General features: G+C 51.4%; 1 protein-coding gene across 7 annotated transcripts in view; it reads right to left on the reverse strand.

Annotated features, from left to right (window-relative positions):
- SZT2 (SZT2 subunit of KICSTOR complex) overlaps positions 1-23,566 on the reverse strand; it is a 1,033,029-nt gene that overhangs the window by 939,932 nt on the left and 69,531 nt on the right. For all 7 annotated transcript variants that reach the window (XM_086953216.1, XM_086953214.1, XM_086953218.1 and 4 more), the window contains exons 2-4: positions 4,260-4,385; positions 1,832-2,005; positions 1,398-1,568 (exon numbers count right to left, since the gene is read on the reverse strand). In XM_086953216.1, the coding sequence (XP_086809342.1) occupies positions 1,398-1,568; positions 1,832-2,005; positions 4,260-4,385 (471 nt within the window). The remainder of the gene's footprint in view (positions 1-1,397; positions 1,569-1,831; positions 2,006-4,259; positions 4,386-23,566) is intronic.

A 23,566-nucleotide genomic window follows, 5' to 3' on the forward strand; every position in this document is an offset into this window, starting at 1 on the left:
GAATTCCGCTCGCACGCTGAGATTTTTTAAATCGCACTTTACGTGACGAGCTGGGCTCGTCATCAGCGTGCGAGGAGGCTACGCCATGACGAGCCCAGCTCGTCATCAGCCTGGAAGGGGTTAAGAAAAAAAGGCACACTAGAACCAACTAGGTGCTTGCTGGCTCACTAGACTTGACAAACAAAAAAAAGAACTCGTAATTTGGTCTTAAGTAGGTGGCTGGCCTCCAATGTCTTAAAACGTTTTCTCCATCACTTACTGGCCAACGATTGTTGGTTAAGGGAGCCCCCAGGATACCACCTTCAGAATCACCAGATGCATCACTTTGGTGGGTGGGGAGCTTGTTATTTGGGTGGTGAGTTTTGGGATACATCTATTTACATGGGTGGTTGAAAACTCTAATTCTCTGTACAGTTCTTGGAGTTGACACATTTTATCCCCTGTGCTGTTCTTGAAGTTTACACCTTAAATTTCAAGAACAGATACTTTAGCGGTATCCAAGGAACAGAGTTTGGTCCAGAGTCTCTCCATCGGTGTCCCCTGCCCACCTTTTCGATCCTTTTGAAAGTATGAAGCTTCTGCTAAAACCCAAGGAATCAAGAGCTTCCCTGGGTAAACCTTAACCAATTAACATAGGATAATATTGACCACAGGTCCAGGGTTATCATAAATCCTGCATCTAGAGCTTGGGTGCACTAAAAACATTTGGGAGTAGCACTATATGTTTTGCTCCATTTATCCTAATTTCAATTGAGCTATTAACCTGTTCAATTAAGTCCATACCTTTTCCTAAAGTGCAGCACATAGAGCCCATAGATCTTAATAAGTGTTACTTGCTACATCATGCATTATCCAGGTTTCTAACCCTCTCCAACTCCTGGCCTAAGCTTTGACTGCTCATCCTCACCCTGAGAGAGTCAAGTGCCTAAATGTGTAACCTGGCTCTGGAACTGGACAGCACCAAAATAATGGCCACGGGGTGTGAATGGTAAATGACACTACCCACCTAATACATGGAGATGTAACCACTTATTTTCCATAAACCCCAAAGAATGGGCATGCAGTAAGACTACCAAACTCTACTCCAGAGATACTTCTGATAGTTCACTAGATAATAAATCTGTGGGAGATCCGTTATTGATGATAAATGTTCTCAACAATATCCAACCCTCTCAGAGAATGACTTCACCCCCACAGAACATGTGCGGTGCGTGTCTTTAGTTTGCCTTCAAACGCATACCAAACTCCTAAACTAAAAGATGTCTTGCGCTATGTTCTCCAGTTTTGCGTCTGGTTGCTTTTTCCCTGCAGTGGACCTATAAAGTCAGAGTCAATGCAAGCGTGCTATGAGAGGTCTCGCTCGTATGCTAAGAATATCCTCTCCAAAAGGTGCTTACCTGATGAGACTGCAGCCCAATGATGGAAGTGTATGCTTGTATTGTGACAAAGATCTCCGGGCGATACAGAATATCGGAGCCAGGAATTCGAAATGGCCTCAGCAACCCAACCAAACATCGAGACAGCGCATGGAAGACCTCGTCGAATATGATCTCTCCTGTGGAGTCATCCTGTGAGAACCAGAGTAACAAAAGCACATTGAAATGAGTTTCTAGCCAGAATCTATAACTTTCACTGAAAACGATCCCAACTACTAGAAGCCATAAATACCATCATGTCAGAGCTTTCAACATCCACCCATATCCCTTAGGTCTTGTTAGGAGAAGAAACTGATGTACAACCATAAGTTTGAAAAATAAGACAGCGTAAACTCCTTAACATTTTCTATGGACAAAAAACTACAAGACAAGAAATACACACAGAGTCAACTTACCACAATCCCAGTGGACGGACTTAAGTCAAGTTCGATGACGAACCGGTACTGCCGTGCCAGAAACGTGACACAAGTGGAAGGCACCAGCAGATACGCCTTCGGCCTCACCGTGTCCTCTGGTTGCCAACCATGGGGCAGAATGCTGAGCACGTCCAATTCATTATCAGACTGCACCTAGAACGGAGAAAGCATAGGACTCACAAAAGTGATGCGTAGCTACAGGCTAGAGAAGGTGGGAATACAACAGAGAGCCAAAGCCTAGAGGGTGTAAGCACACCTGAATAAGTGAGTTACCACCACAAGCACCTTATACCATCTCTGAGAAAGTTCAAGTATTACTGATTGAGACTCATGTATCGTAAGTGATTTTTTGTCCTGTGCCCGCTTAAAACCCCTGAGCACACCATTCTACACTTATGAGGACTACAAGTACATCCAATCCGCCTGTTAAGCCTGACAGCTACAACCTTGTAGAGTATGGTCTCCACCAAACTTTGCCCACACACTACAATTCCTCCCATATGGAAAGGCCCATACGAGACACGTCACGGGGGAACACCTCGCCATTTTTCTTTCACATCTGCAGATTACTTAACAACTGCAGTGTCGCACATGGCATAAGTCTTGTGGTTCATTCTTCTAGCACTAAGCCAATTATTCACAAATGTACTTGAGCAGTGGGAGGAAGTGGGGGCATTGATGGTAAGCAGTGCATAAGGAGAGTAAAAAGGGCGAAGTAGAAACCAGACTGGCAAGCTTCGAATGGTCATCCATATGTGCATGCTTTTAAGGTGAGTGAAGTTTAAGTGCTAAAGGCAGATGTTCTGTGGTAGAGGGTGCACAATGTGACTAATGGCTTACTTGTTTAGTCGATGAATTAGCACAGATAAGGTACACCACTGTAGACTGCAGAGGTTGCACATGGTAATCACATTGTAGCATTGGGTAAAAGTCCTTAGGACTAGTGAGTAGAAAGCTTTGAAAGGTTGTGTAAAAGGAATCAGAGCTAGGGGACAATTGAGAGCATGTTGGCTTGTAGTTTCCTATCGCTAAGTATCTGGATAGTGGGAAGGTGAATTTTAGGCAATGTTCCAATCAGTGGGGCGTGTTGAGGGTGGAAGGAAGAGATCATTCAGCTGCATCGATTAGGTCTTTGTCTGCCGGGGATTTGTAGGTGAGGCAGTGTAGGCCTTTAACCCAGACCTGTATAGGTCATAGGTGGAGTATTTTAGGAGGTGGGCTCTCAGATCTCTTTTCTACACACTAATTAAGTTACAATCCAATAAATAGCTGACACATGGATAAGCATTTAGATGGGAGCTAAGCGTGGATGATAGTGATCTGGAACCATTACTGCTGCAGGCATGAACTCATTCATGCCTTACCTAAAGTGGACTGGCCTCCGAGGCAATATGAGATGGTGGCGGCACAGAGGGCTCCATCCTGTATAGTAGTGTTGCTTCAAAGGCAAAGTGGTGCCTTTCAGTAGAAGATGAAACAACTGTGAACAAAATATGCACCTACGGAATTTAGCACTGGGGAGTTTTCCTGAGGAACACTTGCTGAAGGTTCAATAGTGCCTAGGTCTTCATACGTGCCATAAGAAGCCAAGTCAGCTGCTATATATAAACGTCTCTCACCAAACAGTGTTAGGACTGCTGTCGTTATTATTATCAGAAACTGCGAGCCTGGGCTACGTGCTGCCACCACTACATGACATGATTTAACTACTCCTTGACCGTGGCAGTGCTACCTGCTTACCTAGTTCCCAACCAGAATCATCTGCTCTAGAACAACTTTGGAGGTGCAATGTCTTCCTTTCTCGTCTTAGTCTCACACTTCATGGTACTGGCCTTTCACAATCTCTCAACTATCCCACTCTTGCTCTTTATGACAAACGCTTTTTCATTTAGAATGTTCTGGTCTATTCCTCCTCTCTCATAAGACGCACTCGCAGAAGATAACAAGCCTTAATCCTTCCAACTGACCAGTCTTCGGACATTCTCTCTCCCGGTCATCAGAAATGTGAGTATTCCTAGGTATGGTTCTCTCCTTGGCCAACAAGATGCCACCAAGACCCAACCTGCATCCGCAGATGGATGTCAAGACAATAGTCTTTCACATATTCTAGTTAAGTATTTGTTAGGGTCTCTGTAATCGACGTGAAGTCTTGGATATGCAGAAAATGCTTTTTCTAATTTGAAAGTTTATTTGAAAAAGGCCCACTAGTTATCGTGTGAAAACATTAGGAAAAAGTTCAGCCATTTCGGAAAAATAATTAGATCAACGTATGGAAAGTTTCTGCCTCACTGTGGACATTTAAAAGGTATTAATCCACTAAAGATGAAAGAACAAAAAAGAAAGTGTGCAGATATCCAAATCCCTTTTCTTGCGAGTCCAGTGCAAATTCAGCAATGCAGCTACTCACCAGCTCGGTCTCTGGGACTGGAGAGATGACCTGGTGTAAGTTGGATAGAAACCAGGCCAGACGGACATTGCGAGAAATGCGGTAATCCTTTTTCATGAGTAAGTACACCTGCCCTGCTTCCTCCACCTGTGCATAAGAGAAGAGGCACTGAATAAAAACTTACACATAACTACATTAATACAAAAGGAACGACATTCCTCAACATGAGCACATTACACATTGTTACCTGTGTCAAAGCCTTGAATTATTTACTAAAAGCACGCGTAGGCCTGAAGTTATCCTTACAATGGAGGTTGTTAAAGCTTTATTTATTTATAAAGTTTTACATAGTGTGAATAAGATCCCGTAAGGATATCAGAGCGCATTACATTAGGAAGGAAAGGAAGGAAAACAATGCAAAATCAACCTCAGGTAGGAATAAAAACAAGAATGGTCTCAGATTACAAGACAAATGCAACTTGGAGGTTATAATATACAATTGTACACGGGTAGTGAAGGGGGGGCACAGTATGTCGTAAAGAAGAGTAGTAGTAAATGATGGTACCATGGTAGTAGGAACAATGTCATCGGGGAGGAGAGCCTAGCCAACTTACGGTAGGAATTCATTCATAAGGAATCTTTTGACTTCGAGTTTGAACACCGTTGTTAAGGAGATTTTGCGTACTTCCGGTGGTAGAGAGTTCCATATCTTTGGGGCAGCGCCAGAGAAGGCTCTGTGACAAGTTCTAATTTTGCTAAGTAGAAGTGGTTTCAAGAGGAAAGCAGTGGCGCTTCTTGAGGCTCTTACACCATAATATAGTTCAATACTCCCAGGTACCTGGCTCAAAAACTTGAAGTGGATGACTTTGTGCGTCATAACGTCAATCTTTAACTGAATTTGTGCTTCGTAGAGAGATTTTAGGGCTGGGGATATGTGCTCATTGCTTTTGGTGCCTGTAACCAGTCTAGTAGCAGTATTCAGTGATGCCCTTTGTGGAGCCAGGGTGTATTTGGGAAGGACACAGATTGTAGCACTGCTGTAATCTAGTCTGGGCAGGACAAGCGCTTGGACCACCTGCTTAAAATCATTAAGTGGAAGGAAAGGTTTGCTATTTTTGATTGTCCTCATCAAGTGGTTCGCTCCCTTACATATATTGCCGATATGATTTTTCATATTCAGGTGCTTGTCGATGGTGACTCCTAGTTCTGTAGTATTGAGGAAGAAGTCACTATCTACAGTGCAGGTATTTTAGTGAAAGGCAGAAAGCAGGGCAAATGCCGAAAATACACCCGTCTGTTTTTATTATTTGTAACGTAACGTAAAATTATAAATACCATATTCAAATGTTATGTTCATCCCTTTTTCAGCTAGTCTCTTGAAACTCACTACCCACCTCGCGCTTTAGGAATGACAGTTTGTTGCGACTGTTTCCTTCTCTCTTTCTAAAGATTTTGGGTGCCTGTGTGGCCTCCTTTCCCTGCCTTCTGGAATGTCCTGCATATGGAGCTCCTGTTTGGTCTGTGGCTGAGGGGATTACATTATTATAACTCCTGAATTTAAATGGGTCATCTATTCTTCACTGCAGACGGGGCGGGATCATTGCTGGGGCCACCTCAACATATCTATTGCCTATACAAAACCAGACTGTGTTGCCCGTCATCGCTGCTTGTTCTAAGCCCGGTGCTTGAGCTCTTCTCTGGGGCATGTGGGAAAGTCTTCAAAAGTGGCTAGCATTCAACGTTGGACTGGGAGAATTTGTGGTGAGCAAGGAGCCCTGGGTCACTGGCTTAGTGTGGCAATGCATCTGTGAAAGGGCAGCTGCAGGGCCAGACAGGGAAAACAAAAGAAGCCCTGGCAAAAACGCCCAAACTAACCAACTTCTTTCCTCTCCTGCTTATTGTTTTTTTTGTTTATTCATCCCTCTCCCGGTCCTCCAGCTCTCATGTCTTTCTCTTCACCTCCCTCCCTCCCACTCTCTACCTCTCTTTGAAGCATCCTTGTGCCTGCTACAAATAACCTCTGGAATCTGCAGACATGACCGGCTCCAGCGGCAGCCCTGAGCTTTCAAAGCCAGCTTCCAATGCCTCCAACCCACCGAAGAAATGCCCACTCTGGCCCGAAAGGGGGTATAAACAAGTAACCTGGAGAAATATGAAGCAGAAGGGGCGTTGAAACCATGTCAGCGTTGGCAGGCAAGAGTAACCCTTTATGCTTTAGAAAACAATGCTAGAGGGGAAGGACGATCGCCTGTAGGAACAGGGGATGCTCTTCAACTACTCTCTGCGGGACGGGACTGCTTGGGCTTTCCACTGCATGAGCAGCAGAGGTGCACCGTGATGACGTCCGGGCTGACTGGCAGAAGGAGCTCAGCACCCCTTCAGAAGCTACGCCAGCTAGAAAGGGCCATCGCTTGTAGAAATGGGGGACATTACTCGACAGCACATGGTCTGGTGTCCATTTAGCATGTTTGGGCTCCACCTTCCTTAGCAGCATAGCTGGTACATTTTTGCTAAACTTGTTACCCACACGCTGAAATGAAACGAAAAAGGCACTAGCCCATCAGGTAAAATATGCCGTAGGGTCTCAATTCCGAGTTAGAGATTAAACAGACATTTTTTAGCGCTTTCCTAAAAGCCAACAGGTGAGTTTTGTTTTTTAACCTCTGCGGAAGAGAGTTCCAGAGTCTGGTCGTACCAACCAGAAACCTTCTACCACCCCAGGAGCTTTTCTTGAACATAGGAACATAGGAATCACCAAATTGTGGGACTGAACTGAGCATAGATGGCGCGTAGGAAAGTACCGTCTGAAGTTCTGCTTGGAAAAGGCTGGTCCTATGTCATGGGTTGCTTTGAATGCTATGCACAGAGTTTTGAACTCACTATGTCTCTTCACTGGTAACCAGTGTAACTCTTGTAGAGCAGCCGTGGCAGATTTGTGCTTGGGGATGTCCGGCAGGATGCTCGCAGTGGCATTTTATACAATCTGTAGTTTAGTTACGCATGTAGTCCTGAGGTTGATAAAAAAGACTGTTGGAGTAATCAGCTCTGGACAAAATCAGAGCAGAGATCACAAGCTTGCGTAGATGGACAGGAATGAATGGAATGATTTTTCTGAGTAGTTTTAATGTGTAAAAGGATACAGAGGTGACCTGGTTCACATGGCCTTCGAATGTGAGCTTGGAGTCAAAGGTGACTCCTAAGTTTTTTACTTTATTTGAAGGGATGGGCAAAGAGCCCAGTTCCGATGGCCAGAACGCTGGGGACCAAAATGTGGTGTTGCTGCCAAAGAGTAGAACTTCCGTTTTATTGAAATTGTAATTTCCGACAGTTGGTGGCCATCCAATCACCAACTTGAAGGAGGCAAGTATAGAACTGTGACGCTGTGTCCGAAGGCGAGCCGGTCATTGTAGGAGAGTAGGGTCTGCAATCCTATGATCACCCAGATTTTTTGCTTTTGTTTCACTGGTTTACGACTTTCTCTGGCTGTGGGCCTGCCAATCAGACCCACAGCCTAGCTGTTCTCTCACTAAATTGACTTAGGTGCATTATCCAATTGGGACTGGGCCACCTTATCAGACCCTGTAACTCAGGGCATAGGTGTACCCAGGGCCTGCCAGGGGCTGAAGCATGTATTATGCCACCCCTGGATGGCCATCTAAATCTGACAACTGCCGGCACGACAGCTGGGGCAAGGTGGTGTAATCACCCTTTGCTATAGATATAGTCTACCTATATCTAACCCTAAAAATGGACACACAGATTCTTATCAGTCACTCCTATGGCAGGCCTTGACAATCCTGAAGGCAGAGTGCTTGGAATCGTGTGAAATGGTGCTCTGGCATGAGCTGAGCCCGTTTGCAGCTTGCGGAACCAAGTCCTAATAGCTGTTCCATGAGAACGCATACCATATACTCTTAAGTGCATTATAATCCTCGCGGTTAAATGCTATCTCTGGTATCGCTTTATCAAAATATGTTGAGTAAGGTGTCATACGAATTGGAATACTAACCCCTCGCCAATTCTGGCGATGGGGTTAGCATTCCACCCTTCTAGAGGGACACGACATGTATGTAACTGTGAACCCCGGTTAAAGTTAACTGAAGCCTCAGCTCCACAAAATGGATGCTGCCACCACAGACACGAGTCTGACCTCCTGCTGCTGGGAGTCCTTCCAGCGAGGAGAGCTTGGACAAAGGGTTTCCTGTCAGGGGCGGTGCTAGCACCATCCCAGACAGGGTTTTGTGTATCCTGGGTAGGCAGGGCTTCACAGGAAGGTGACTACTGAGTGGCACCCCGGTGCTCACTACGCATCTGCCAGCTAGAACCAGTTCCAGGGGCACACCAGCCCCTGGCCTGGGGAAAGTCCGGCATGGGAGAGGGGTGTAACCACCCCCCTCCTAGTCCAACCCATAGGCAGGACCTAGTCACCGGGTCAGCCCCTTTTCCTAGTATAAAGTTAGGAGCGGGCCCCCTTCCAAATTAGATCATCTTTGGAATCAAGACACGACTTTCTACGAAAGGACTTCAAGATTTCTTCTTCAAGATTCTCCCTTGTGACTAAGGAGTAGTCACCCTGCATCCGCAGGCACCATCTTAAGAACACTGCGGTCTGCTGCACGTCCTTCCTCCGGAATCCGACTGCCCAGCTCGACGAGAACCGGCTTCCCTGGCACCTCTGACCTCTACTCACCTCTACAGCTAAGCTGAGAACCGTGGGTGCGACGAGACCTCGAGGGACCGGCCATCTTCAAGACTGCACGACTTCTTTCCAGCACGACCGCCGAGGGATCCTCTGGTGAGTGCTTTGGGGTCCGAGAAGCCCCGACCCTGAGCAGCTCCAGCACCGAAGTTCAGCCCCCCCAGCATCTCCACGATCTGCGTGGGGCCCTTCTGCTTTTTGCTGCTCACCGCGTTGTTTGGCTACTAGCCCGCTGGCTTGTGGCCTTCCTAACGACGCCCGACGACATCACCGCTGCTGGTCTGGTTGCTCCAGACTGGCCCTTGCTCCCTCCCAAAAGAGGAGCACCCCGGACCCTCCTGGTCCACTCAAGACGCCATTTTAGGTCCACAGCGTGGGCTTGAATTTGCCAAGACTTGTTGCCCCAATCCTGGGTCCAGCGACGTCGACAGCTTCATCCATCGTGGGACAGCTCGCCCCTCCATCCTGGTCGCCGACAACGCCTCCTGGTCCGTGAGATCTGCAGAGCACAGCGTCGCCCACTCACCTAGCCGAGGTGACTACCATCCGGTGCCCTCCTGGTGCCACCCAACTACTGGCTAGTAGTCACGAACTTGGTCCCCTCTGCTTTCAGGTGTCATCCATCTTCGATCCAGGCTTGGATCACTCGAACAATCTTCACTGGCCGCCTGCCAGCAACTTCTTTCTTCAGGCTTCTGGTTCGTCTACGAGGATTCCCGACGTCTTTTGAGACCTATGCAGCTGCAGCCCCTGGGCTAGGTAACTTCGGCATTTCGGTGCCCCAGCATAGCCTCACTATCCAAGGGTCAGGATCCACTGTCGTTTTCGATCTACCTTATCGGGTTCGCCCGAGAACACTAACTTTGCTTTTACTAGCTCCCATAGACTTTGTCCCGCATCCCGCGTGAGAGTGCACACTCTGCACCCGAGTCCCCTAGGCCTCCTACTAGTAATCTGAAGGTTCAGTCACGTAGTCCTAGCGATTCCAAAGCCTAATAGTACAGTACTTACCTGCTAGTAATTTCGCATTCCACTTTTAGAGTAAATGGTTTTTCGTGCCCCTCGGGCATTTGTGTAAATTGTGCGAACTTAAGTATTTTTGTAAGAGTTTTGTTTTGTGCTTAGTACCCTGTCCTCATAAAGAGTACAGGGCTGTTGTGATCTAAATAAATACACTGTTTATTTTCATAACACTTGTGTGGTGTCCTTTCACTTGGTGTTCAAGGGGTATATGTGTGGTATAACAGCTGGCTTAACACGCCCTCTAGACTTTAGCCCGAAGACTGCTCGTATCCATGCTACTAGGATAGCTGGTCTATAAGGTTGACTTACAACCAATCATCAATAAGGGTTATTGGACTGATACATAGTGTTCACTAGAATAGTGAGCACTGCATATCAGGCCACCTTCTCACAGTCATCGATACCACAATTTGGGTATCATCAGCATAGGAAATTGCTGAGAAGCCCAGAGACCTAATCAGCTGCGCCAGAGGGGCAACGTAGACGTTAAAAAGGGTGGGGCTCGATGAGGAGCCCTGGGGTACCCGACAAGGCAGTGTAAAATTGAGTGAGTGCTTTGCTGCTGTCATGGCTGTGGTGAAATAGTGGGTCTTCTCATCGTGCATTATTTTTAACAGTCTAGCAAGGATTGTTTATAGGCTATTCTGTCACTAATATCATAGCAGCAGTTTTGTTTTTGAAGGCCAAGGTGTTCAGTATACGAGGGTTCAGAGTGTCTTGATCTTTGATGAGTAGTGGACTTTTCAGGTAAAACATGATCAAGTGAGCTGCAGAGCCTCTGCCGCTGTTTGGGGTCATTATTAATCTTAGGGGGATTCTGGGCCAGGGAGTTTTCTATGGTTTCAGTTCCAATTTCATTCCATGAACGGAACCGTCTAGGAAGTTTATTTCATAACAATTCTCTGATCCCAAATGATGAAGGGAAAGGGAGAACATGAAAGCTTTCTGAACAGACCAGGTAAACCGCAGAGAAGGTAGACATTGTAGAAGATTATTATTGGAAAATACTCCATCCAGCAGCTGCCCTGCAGAGTGGGTGCAACCAATTACTTGCTGAGTAAGTCCTAGGCTATTCAGGATATCGATAAAATGTACTGCATCCCTAGAAAGTCTGCCCTGGGGCCAGGAGGACGACAAAATAACAGGCCATTAAAGGTATAGCAGTTGTCTTTTGAGATCTTAAACATAAGGGATTCCAGGGTTGACAAATTATTTTGGGTAGTAAATGTCCCTGTCCATCTACTATGGTATATTATGGCCAGTCCACTACCCCTCTTACCAACCTGGTCTTGTTTGAAAATGGTGTACCCAGTTGGACCGGCAGGTCTCAGTAATGAAAGCTAAGTCAACAGCTCGGGCGCCCATAAAAAAATGGCAAATTCAGAAGCATACTTACATAGAGAGCGTGCATTAATTAAAGTACAGATAATTGATCTGGTCCTGCTTGGCCCTCTTGCGACAGGGATTGTGCTGGATGACAGCAATTGTGGTTTAGTGGGGCAGATATGAAGATTGCAGTCTGGGCAGTTAATAAATACAGCCAACGGGTCAGAACTAAGGCAAGGTTTCAGACCACACTTACTTCTATTGACGTCTAGCAGCTGGTCCCTGGTGTAAGAATGCTTCTAAGTAGATTGGGTTGTGAAACTGGCCGACCCTCACCTTTTTGTATTTCCGGGTCTACCGGAAGTGTAGCAAATCCCACTAGCGCCTGTTACCCGCCCTGGGGGGAAAGTGCAAGTACTGCTGAAGGTAGGTTTAGCTCAGCTAAAAAACACGTAATATACACAAAGTAAAAAGTTAAAATTAGGTCAGATTGGGGCGTGGCTAAGCGGGCCATCATCCCGCCCGCTAAATATCCGACTGGTATCCTGTCTCCCCATACTGCCCTGCTGCCCGGCGGAGAAGAACCGTGCACCGGACAGAGTGGCAAAGTTCCGGTGGTATTTGCGGAGCGCGGAGGTGCCCCGGGACCGTGAGGAGAGGCGGGGCAGTCTGCGGCCTAGTCCAGGGAGGTGAAGCGAGGGCCTCAAGTTTCGTGTCCCCCAGGCCCGGCGCACTGGTGGCGGCTGTGGGGAGCGGAGTGAGGCCCAGTGGGTCGGGCGCTCCCCAAACAACTTCGGTGGACATCTGAGGCCCCCAGGAGGCTCTGGCTGGTGGTGGGCCGCCACTGTGAGGGGCCCGATCCTTCTCCTGCAGCGGTACTGGGGCTTCTGCATCGTGAGGCTGGAGTTTGACGCCGCCAGGGTAGGAAGACGTTGAAGCGGAATTGGTCAGCAGGTGATCGGGGGGCAGGTCGCTCCTCGGAGGAGGCAGCCAGTGTGTTACAGGGGTGTGCACGGCCTGGAGTGGGGACCAGCACCATCGGGCGCAAAGTGGTAGTGGACTTTGGACCTGTGGGGCGCCCAGACTGCCGGGAAGGATATTGTCATGTGGGGGCCCTAAGGCCAAGAAATTGATGGCGACACCGGCGGAGGTGTGAGGGGCTGCGAGACGAGGCCGGTAGTCAGGCGACATTTGGCTAGTACACGCAACAGGTGGCCTGAAGGGGTTGTGGCTGCACTCATGCTTGAAATCCGGTAGGGTGGAAGTGAGGCACGGCTCCTGACGAATAGCCTGACTGACCGACCTGCGTACATGAACTCGGGGCATGGCTGAAGGATCGGTGCAACTTGGCTGGTGACATTGGGATCCTGCAGGTGGCCTGGGGGTGCTGTGGTAGCCCTTTCTGCAGACTGTCTCGGCGAGCCTTGGAATCAGGCGGCTGGCCCGCATTACGGGAGCCCGACCAGCAGCAGTGAGGGGGTCTGAACACACCTCGGCGACCCCGGAGTGACGGAGAAAGTGTGCTGGTGGACGGGACGGCTGGGCTCCCGGTGAGTGTCCCTGGCCTCTATCCGTGATGACGAGAGGTGGGAGCGGTGGAGGGACTACGAAACATGGGCCCATTGACAAATTCACGGGGCCAGGTGGAGGAGCCGTGGCTGCGGGGAGTCATCAAAACCCGGGGAAGGATAACGCAGCACTGATGGCAGCCATAACCCAATCCAGGGATATGTTAGATGCGAACATAGGTGCTGTGTGTCCGGACTTTACCCTATTATGCCAAGACTTTCGCAACGCTGTGGCCCACATCACGAGGCAGAAACCAGAATCTCGGGATGATGTGGCGGCCCTGAAGCGCAAAGTCACCAGCATGGAAAGTATCCAGAAGAACCTAGCACTCCGAGCAGAGGATGCAGGAGGGAGGGCCCGGCGGAATAACCTGCGATTTGTTGGGCTCCCGGAGGGCTGTGAGAAGGGTAACATGGAGAAATTCTTGGCCCTGTGGCTGGAGAGCTGGCACCCCCCTGACTCCCTATCGAGGTGCTTCGTGATCGAGCGGGCGCACAGGGCCCTCGTCCAAAAGCCGCCTGTAGGGGCCCGTCCCTGGCCTGTAATTGCCAAACTGTTGAACTATCATGACCGCGATACCATTTTACAGCAGGCAAGGGCGAAAGAACCCCTTCTGTATGAGAATCAGCGGATTCTTATCTTCCCGGACTACACGAGACTAGTGCAACAAAAGCGGCAGTCTTATGGCGCAAAGGCACGCCTTCGGGACCTCAAGCTCCCTTATGCTTTGCTCTATCCTGCCCGCCTGAGGGTGGTGTTCCAGTCTCGCACTCACTTTTTTGATACTCCGGAGGAGGTATTTCGATGGACTGATGAGACAGTGAAAGTGAGGGTGCATACCCCCGCCGGGCATAGACTCAGATTATTCACAGAGTGGGGCTCAGTCGCAAACTGCCCGGGGGTCACAAAGCAGAGGGAATTGGCGTTCCAGATCCAGGAGGCGCTCCACCTCAGGAGGGGCTGCGGGAGGGACAAAGGATGCCCCTGACCCTCCGACAGAGGATCCCTGAACACCTAGCACTCAGGCAGGGGGGACTTTGACATTGTTATGATTCTACAGTGACCGGTATGCCTCGGGGGCCACTGTAGAGAAGCTCTGGGAGAGAGCCGGGGCTGAAGAGACTCTTGATATATGATGAATGTGATGTTTGTGGGGCAGTGGGGTGGGGGAGATGTATGAGGGGTGGACCTTATTCCCCTTGCTTAGGGATTATTGGGGGGGGGGGGGGGGGGGAGTTGGGTGTATGGGCAGTTTGAGGGGGATCCATTGGAGTGGACGGCCTCAGGTCCTACGTTTGGGGACGGGAGCGGTCTATACCGCGACAGGTACTTCAGCATTTTTGAGGTATGGGGGACGGGAGTTGGGTGTGGGGGGCAGTTCTTTGCTTTGAAGGGGGGTTTGTTTGGGTTGGGTCGTACGATAGCTGGGTGGTCTCCATGGTTCATTTGTATGCACCTCCGTGGCCCATCATCTGGGCATTTCCTTTCCTTGTTTCCGGATGACAACTACAGAGACTAGGCCTTTAGGGCCCAGAGCATCCCTTCGTGTCCATAGCTGGAATGTGCGGGGAGTGTTGGACAAGATTAAGAGGGGGGCTGTTTTGCAGCAGGCGAAAAGTGAGCGCGCAGATATCCTGTTACTGCAGGAAACCCATTTACTAGGCAACAAAACACTTTGCTTACAGCGTTTTAGCTACCAGCAGGTTTACCATGCGGGCTTTGTCAGAGGATCCCGGGGGGTGGCCATATTGGTGCACCGCAGACTGTCCTATATTCACTCTACTCAATGGGTTGATCCACAGGGCAGGTACATATTTATCCGAGGTATGGTAGGGGAAGAAACCCTGGTGCTGGGTAGTGTGTATGCCCTACCTCCTCTGCAGTGGTCGTTGGTGGAGAAATTATTTGCAGTCTGGGCGGATATTCCTGAGACACCAGCGGTGGTAGGGGGGAACTGGAACGATGTCATAGATGGACTGGTAGATCGATATAGGCCTGGGGGTGGGCGGGCAGCCGGAGCATCCACTAAACTGGGGGACATGGTTCGGAGTTTAGACTGGGTGGACACGTGGGGATATCTACATGCACATGGGCGGGAATACACATACCTGTCTGCAGTCCACAAATCCTTTTCAAGAATAGATTATATATTTGTCCCTCGAGCAGTTATTGGCAGGGTGGAGTCAACGGCTGTACTGTCGCGAGATCCTGACTACGGAGAAAGGTCAAGCTTTGTCACCTAACGAATCTGCTGAGTTCTTCCCGGACCAGACGACCCCTGGAGCATCGCGATACAACTTGAGGCCAAGAAAAGAATCTACAGTTTTCTCAGAGACAGGTTGAGCAACCGCCCTGGGTAGTGGAAACGGAATGCCGATATGACCAGGGGGGCGGGGGGGGTCAGCCCAGTGTAGTGACACCCTTCTTGATCTTCGGTGAAGAAACCAACGTCTACCCACAGGAGAAGAGCTCCCTGTTAGACGGACCGGGAGGGTCGGCCGAGATTACGGGGAGAGGTCTCCAGGGAGAGCCGTCTCCAACGACTGTACAGATAAGTAACTTCCCCCCCACAGACGGACACCACACAAGGTTGAAGGTTAACGAGACTTTATATGCAGTTCTTAGGTTACGATAGGATGATACAAGGAGGTCTGGACTCAGGGGTCCCCTCGGTTCTGATCTCTTTGAGGAAAAGGGTAGCGGGACAGTCTTAATTACCAATGAGGTCAAAATAGCTCACAATCCTCGAGCTCGGCGTTCTTAGATGGTCGGGCCGTGGAGGAGCCAAGCAGGTCCCGAAGTAGATGAAGGGCGACGGTCCGCGGCGGAGCCTGCAGGTCCCGGTGAAGATGACGGTTACAACGGTCCGCGGCCACGCCAGCAGATCCGGACGACGATGAAGGATGAAGGTTACGACGACTGTGGCAGCGCCAACAGGCAGGACGATGGTGCACAGGACAGAGCTATGGCAGCGCCAGTAGTCCGTCCAGGATGAGTTCCTCTTTACGTCTCTCGACTCCAAGATACAACTGCCTTCCTGCTCTGGAGCTGCCCCAGTTATAGGGCTGGCGTGCTTTGATGTCCGGACCCTCGCACTTGGAGGTCGGGAGGTCCGGGATGAGGGAGTCCAGACACCCAGCAGGGGGGTGGAGCCAGCGCCCGGGGAGGTGATGGGCGAGCGGCACTTGGCGGGGGAGAGCCATCGGCACCTCTTTCTCCCATTGACTTGCCAAGTAGCCCGCTCACCTCCTGGGTGGAGGGTGGTGCCGGAATGGCTGAGGCCGGGCTAGGCCCAGGGTTGAGGTCGATCGGGGGCCAGGCGGCCTCGTGGCGAAGTGTCCAAGATGGCGGCCCGGGCTGGGCGCATGGGCCGGCAGTGGATCGGACCCACGAGGTTGTCATGCTCGAGGGCAAGGGTCCCTGAGGGGACGTAGGACGTGCAATGGAGGTGTGTGGTGCTTGCGTGACTGGGCTCGGGCCTGGTCGAGCCGGGGGAGAGCGGCCCGTCATGTGGCCTGTCCAACATGCGTCCCCCCCAGCTGAAGGCGGGGAGAGTTACCCATCCTCTTGGGGACTCTCTTCGTCGAGGCGGAAAAACCGGGACAGGCCATCCGCGTTGGCGTGGTCGGACCCAGGCCGGTGTTCGACTGTGAAGTCCATCCCTTGCAAGGAGATGGACCAGCGTAGCAATTTTGGGTTCTCCCCCCGCATGTGCATCAACCACTGCAGAGGTCGGTGGTCAGTCTGCACCCGAAAGTGGGTGCCAAAAAGGTAGGGCCGGAGCTTCTTGAGGGCCCATACCACAGCGAAGGCTTCCCTCTCTATGGTGCTCCAGCGTTGTTCCCGTGGTAGGAGTCTCCGGCTGATGAAGGCCACCGGTTGATCAAGGCCTTCGGTGTTCACTTGGGACAGGACCGCCCCAATGCCCTGGTCGGAGGCGTCCGTCTGGACGACGAACTCCCGGCTGTAGTCTGGGGCCTGGAGCACAGGAGCGGAACACATGGCGGCCTTTAATTGTTCGAATGCCGCTTGACACTCTGGGGTCCAGTTCACCTTCTTGGGCTGATTTTTTGACGTGAGTTCGGTGAGGGGCCCCACGATGGTACCATAGTCTTTCACGAACCTTCGGTAGTAGCCCGTGAGGCCCAGGAAGGCTCGCACCTCAGTTTGAGTGATAGGGGGTTGCCAGTTCTGGATGGCGGCAATTTTCAGCTGTAGAGGGGCCACTAGGCCGCTTCCCACCTGGTGTCCGAGGTAGGTCACTGACCCTTGTCCAATTTGGCATTTGCTAGCCTTGATCGTAAGGCCAGCTCGCTGGAGGGCTTGCAACACTGCCTGGAGGTGGTGGAGGTGTTCGGTCCACTGGTGGCTGTACACAGCGATGTCGTCCAGGTAGGCGGCGCTGAACTCTTCGAGCCCCGCCAGGACCTGATTGACGAGCCGTTGGAAAGTCGCTGGGGCATTCTTCATGCCGAAGGGCATGACCGTAAAATGATAGTGGCCATCGGGGGTGGAGAAGGCAGAACGTTCTTGTGCTCGGGGTGTGAGGCCGATCTGCCAATAACCTGCCGTCAGGTCGAAGATGCTGAGGTAGCGGGCAGCGCCCATTCGGTCGACCAGTTCATCTGCCCGGGGGATGGGGTGTGCGTCCGTTCTGGTGACTTCATTCAGGCCCCGGTAGTCGACACAGAACCGGAGTTCAGGTGTGGTTCCGGGGGCGGCTGCTTTGGGGACCAGCACGACCGGGCTGGCCCATGGACTGTCTGAGGGCTCGATGACCCCGAGCGTGAGCATCTTAGCTACTTCCGCCTGGATGCAGGCCCGTACCCGATCAGGTACGCGGTAGGCCCGGTGGCGGATAGGAGGGCTGTCTCCGGTGTCCACATCGTGCACACACCAGGAAGTGACACCTGGGGTGAGGGAGAACAGACTGGCGAACCGTGATAGGAGGGCTTGGCACTCTTGGCGTTGTTCTCTGGTGAGGGTCTCCGAGAGTCGGACCCCATCTATGGAGCCGTCTTGCTCCTGGGTCCGCAAGAGGTCAGGGAGAGGCTCGGAGTCGTCTTCAACCCCATTGTCTGTGGCCATCAGTAGGCTGAGTTCTGTTCGTGCAAAGTGGGGCTTCAGTCTGTTGGTGTGGAGGACTCGGAGTGGATTCCGGGAGGACTCCATATCGATCAGATAGGTGGCAGGACCTTTGCGCTCGATTACCTTGAAGGGTCCCGTCCATTTGTCTTGGAGAGCGCACGGCTCTGTGGGGGACATTACCCAGACCTGTTGTCCCGGTTCGAATTCGATGGATGAGGCGTTCTGGTCATACCATTTTTTCATGTCCTCTTGACTGGCCTCTAGGTTGGCTTTTGCTAGGTCTCTGAACCGCCGGGACTGGTTGCGGAGGGTGAGGAGGTACCGGAAGACATCTGGAGGGTTCTTTGCCGGAGGCATCTCCCAGCCTTCTTTGATCAGGCTGAGCGGCCCCCGCACTGGGTGCCCATAGAGCAGTTCGAAGGGGCTGAAGCCTAAGGATTTCTGTGGGACCTCCCGGTAGGCGAAGAGGAGGCACGGCAGCAGCACATCCCACTGGCGACGGAGGGGCTCTTCCAATCCCCCGATCATCCCTTTTAGCGTGCGATTGAACCGCTCAACAAGTCCGTTTCCTTGGGGGTGATAGGGGGTCGTGAAGCGGTAGGTGACCCCACACTGTTGCCAGAGGGACTTCATATATTTAGAAATAAAGTTCGTGCCTCTGTCACTGACGACTTCTCGGGGGAACCCCACCCGGGAGAAGATCCCCATCAGGGCCCGGCCGACCACTGGGGCTGTCACGGTCCGGAGAGGAATAGCCTCAGGGTAGCGGGTGGCGTGGTCCACTAGTACCAGGATGAAGCGATGGCCTTGTCTTGTACGCGGGTCCAGGGGTCCCACAATGTCGATCCCGACCCTCTCAAATGGGGTCGTGACTACTGGAAAGGGTTGCAGGGGGGCCTTTAATTTGCGGCCGCTCTTCCCACTGGCTTGGCACGTGGGGCAAGATCGGCAATGCTGGTGCACATCGTTTCTCATTTTGGGCCAGAAGAAGTGGGTCACTAGGCGGCTGTAGGTTTTATCTTGTCCCAGGTGCCCTGCCAGGGGGACATCGTGGGCCAGATTTAGCAGGAAGTCTCTAAAGCGGAGGGGCACCACTAGTACTCGGTTGGCCCCCAGCTCGGCGATTCGTTGCTCGCTGTATAATAGATCATTGTCCCAGTAGACCCAATGAGTTCCGGAGGTGTCCCCTGCGCTTTGGGCGAGCGCTTGTTGTCGGAGTCCCTCAAGGGAGGGACAGGTCTTCTGTTCCTGACGAAATTGTTCTTGTGTGGGTCCCCCTTCTTGAGCCCATTGGTCGAGATTAGCGAGGTCGGAAGGTTGAGCAAGTTCGAGGGGGGTGCCATGGTCGGGGGTCTCGGCGGGGGCGACCGGAGGCGGTGGCGCCGGCCATTCTGGTTCTTCCGGGTGATGGTTGGCACGGGCGGCCATGGACCGGGTGGTGACACACGCCCAGTCTGGGACGCCCAACATCCCCAAGTGTTCTTTTCGCTCCACGGCTGCCCACGGGGAGCTTTCCAGATCATTTCCGAGAAGGCAGTCCACGGGGGCGTCGTCTCGGACCGTTACCTTCAACATGCCGGAGACCCCACCCCACTCAAAGGGGACGCAGGCCATCCGACACAGACTCTCCGAGTTGTCGGCTGATCGCACAGGGCAGAGAATGTTCGGTAGATATTGTTCTGGGGTCACCAGATGGCAGCGGACGGCTGTCACACTGGCCCCGGTGTCTCGAAGGGCTTCGGCCCGTTGTCCATTGATGCTCACCCATTGGCTGTACTTCTGGGTGTTAGCGGGTAGGGGGACCCGCGGGACCATGTCTCTTCCCCCTAAGCACGCGAGAGTCATGGCGGCTGGCTCCCACTCTTGATACTCTTGCTCGTCTGTTTCTTGTTCCTCGGAGATCTGTTCCTCCCCTAGTGCCGCGGCGGCCACATGGCGGGGTTTTGGACTCTGATACTGCGGGCAGCTTGGGTCGTTTGCATAGTGGCCGACTCGTTGGCATCGGTGACATGTAACATTGGCTCTGTACCCCGGTCGCGCCGGGGTGCTGCCCCGGTTGGCCGGGGGGGTGGTGCTGGTAGTGGGGGCGGCCGGAGTGTTGTCTCTTCCTCGTCCTTGGCCCCCTCCTCCTCCTCTGGGTCGGTGGTGACCATTGTTGTTCCTGTTCTGCTCGTAGGACCCATTCCGGCCCACTCTGGTGATCTCCCACCGGTCAGCTTCGGCTGCGAGCTGCCGGGGATCGGTTAACTTGCTGTCGAGGAGGTGTTGGCGCAGTTCAATGAAGCAATTGTTGGACAGATGCTCCCATACCATCAGATTGAATAGCTGCTCGTAGGTCGAGACGTTGTTCCCTCTGATCCAGCCTTCGAAGGCTCGGCTAAAGTACGTTACATAGTCCACCCAAGTTGTACCTGGAATGCGTGTGCAGTCTCGGAACCTCTGGCGGTACATCTCGGGCGTGAGGCCATAGCGGGTGAGGAGGGCCGCCTTCATATGGTCGTAGGAGGTCATCTGGTGGTCTGGGAGCTGTAACAGAGTATCGCGGCCCTCATTGAGGAATTTGCCCCATAAGCCGGCTCCCCAGTCGGCTCTATCGATCCGGTGCGCGGTCATCGCGATTTCATAGGCCTTAAACCATTGCTGGATATCGTCTTCTCGAAAATATTCTCGGACCACATCCTTGGGGATGTGCACTTTTTTCTCCGTGGTCCCTGGGGTGGACGGTCTGTCGGGCACCCCTAACTCTTTATTTTGTTTGCGCAGGTTGATTTCGGCTAGGTTCCGTTCGTGTTCGTACGTTAGTCTTTTTTCCTCGAGCTCCCTTTGCCTCTGTTTCTCCTCTCTTTCTTCTCGGAGGCGAAGGTGCTCTAAGTTTATTTTTTGCTCGGCCAATTTGAGTTCTATGTCCATCTTGAGTCGGGCCATTTCGAGTTCGTGTAGTCGGGCTTTTTCTCTTTCTTGGATCTCGTCTTGCGAGAGACTGGTTCTTTGCCCCTCAGGGGCCGTGTTGGTATTTTTCGCGGTGCTTTGCTCAGGGGCTTCGACATCCCCGGTCTCTGCCCAAGATTCTAGGGCATGCTTGAAATCATCTTTGGTGCTTAGTCCGGTGGTAGCGATACCTAGTTCGATGCAGAACTGCTTTAGTTCACGATGGCTGTATTCCTCTAGCTTTTCCATTTGGAACTTCTCAGTTGCTCCGCTCTCTTTAGTCGACATCGTTGTTCGTTGTGGGGTGAGCTACTCTCTGTACGTTATGCGGTGATTCGGATCGCGCCGCTGGCCACCAATGTTAGACGGACCGGGAGGGTCGGCCGAGATTACGGGGAGAGGTCTCCAGGGAGAGCCGTCTCCAACGACTGTACAGATAAGTAACTTCCCCCCCACAGACGGACACCACACAAGGTTGAAGGTTAACGAGACTTTATATGCAGTTCTTAGGTTACGATAGGATGATACAAGGAGGTCTGGACTCAGGGGTCCCCTCGGTTCTGATCTCTTTGAGGAAAAGGGTAGCGGGACAGTCTTAATTACCAATGAGGTCAAAATAGCTCACAATCCTCGAGCTCGGCGTTCTTAGATGGTCGGGCCGTGGAGGAGCCAAGCAGGTCCCGAAGTAGATGAAGGGCGACGGTCCGCGGCGGAGCCTGCAGGTCCCGGTGAAGATGACGGTTACAACGGTCCGCGGCCACGCCAGCAGATCCGGACGACGATGAAGGATGAAGGTTACGACGACTGTGGCAGCGCCAACAGGCAGGACGATGGTGCACAGGACAGAGCTATGGCAGCGCCAGTAGTCCGTCCAGGATGAGTTCCTCTTTACGTCTCTCGACTCCAAGATACAACTGCCTTCCTGCTCTGGAGCTGCCCCAGTTATAGGGCTGGCGTGCTTTGATGTCCGGACCCTCGCACTTGGAGGTCGGGAGGTCCGGGATGAGGGAGTCCAGACACCCAGCAGGGGGGTGGAGCCAGCGCCCGGGGAGGTGATGGGCGAGCGGCACTTGGCGGGGGAGAGCCATCGGCACCTCTTTCTCCCATTGACTTGCCAAGTAGCCCGCTCACCTCCTGGGTGGAGGGTGGTGCCGGAATGTCTGAGGCCGGGCTAGGCCCAGGGTTGAGGTCGATCGGGGGCCAGGCGGCCTCGTGGCGAAGTGTCCAAGATGGCGGCCCGGGCTGGGCGCATGGGCCGGCAGTGGATCGGACCCACGAGGTTGTCATGCTCGAGGGCAAGGGTCCCTGAGGGGACGTAGGACGTGCAATGGAGGTGTGTGGTGCTTGCGTGACTGGGCTCGGGCCTGGTCGAGCCGGGGGAGAGCGGCCCGTCATGTGGCCTGTCCAACACTCCCACAATTATTATTTTTTTTTTTTTGTATTTTCTTTAGAAAGAGTTGATTTTGTTGCTAAAATGAACAAAAAGAAAAATGTTGGTGTTATAGGGTTCTTTGCTACTTTGACAATTATAGCAGTGATCACTTGGTCTGTTGAAGTGATGATTCCTGCTTGTGAGTTATTTGTTGTTACTACTCCAGTCCCAGAGGAGCACCAGCATTTCACTCTTCCGTATCATGAGTAGAAATACCGACAATCGTTTCTTAATAATACGTTTGTTCAGATGCTGCACCACACACATAGTACTACCAACACCACTAATAGTTGGATATGTGGTATGATTCCAGCGCATCAAAAGAAAGGAGGAACCCCTGTTATACCACTTCCTTTCTCGCATAATGGCTCTTGTCGAGCCTGGTACACCCTTCTATTTTCGACTAAGAAACCTACAGTAGGTGGACTTCTTTTCCGTTTGAATAAAGAATGTTATCAGGACAAAGATGGAACTATATGGGAATGGGAGGAATACCGACCAGACAATTTCTCTACGCCATATGTTTTCACCCACACAAGAGACTTTGCTAAAAGTGAACGATTTGTGATCACTGTTACAAAGACTAGAGCTGACTTATGTGTACAAAGTACTGGAGGAAGTCCAGTTGGAGTGAGTGAATGTATTACAGTATTGAATAAAGATGGAATAAATGATAGTTCTTTTCTAGCTTCACATAATACATATCTAGTATTTGGCAGTAATGGATACCATCAATTACCAATTGGGTGGTCAGGTGTATGTTATGTATCTTTTCTATTACCACCTGTTTTCTTGGCACCTGCATCGTATCATCGAGATTTGAAACTGTATCAAAATGTTTCATTGAATCGGAACAAAAGGACAATAAGCACTGATGAAGTGGATCAAACAGACACTAGTCTACAGCAATATGTTGATTTTAATTTGGGATTGTTTTCTTTTGTGGGCACTGCACTGAATAGCAGAAAAGTAAGGCGGTTAACCAGAGTTGTAGAAGCTGTCACTAATCAGACTGCTATAGCGCTAGGAAATATCACTGAAGAACTGCAAGTTGCTAGAATTGTAGCGCTCCAGAACCGAATGGTTCTAGATGTGATGCTAGCAGATCGAGGAGGAGCATGTAAAATTATCGGTAGCAGTTGTTGTGTATATATCCCCGACAACTCTCCTTCAGTGTATGATGTGATTTTTAAACTGCATAAGATAGCTACAGATATTCACACAAAGAATGGCACTTGATCTTTTGAAGGATGGCTTTGGGCT

The sequence above is a fragment of the Lissotriton vulgaris genome, chromosome 1_2, assembly GCF_964263255.1.
Source record: "Lissotriton vulgaris chromosome 1_2, aLisVul1.2, whole genome shotgun sequence".
NCBI lineage: Eukaryota > Metazoa > Chordata > Amphibia > Caudata > Salamandridae > Lissotriton > Lissotriton vulgaris.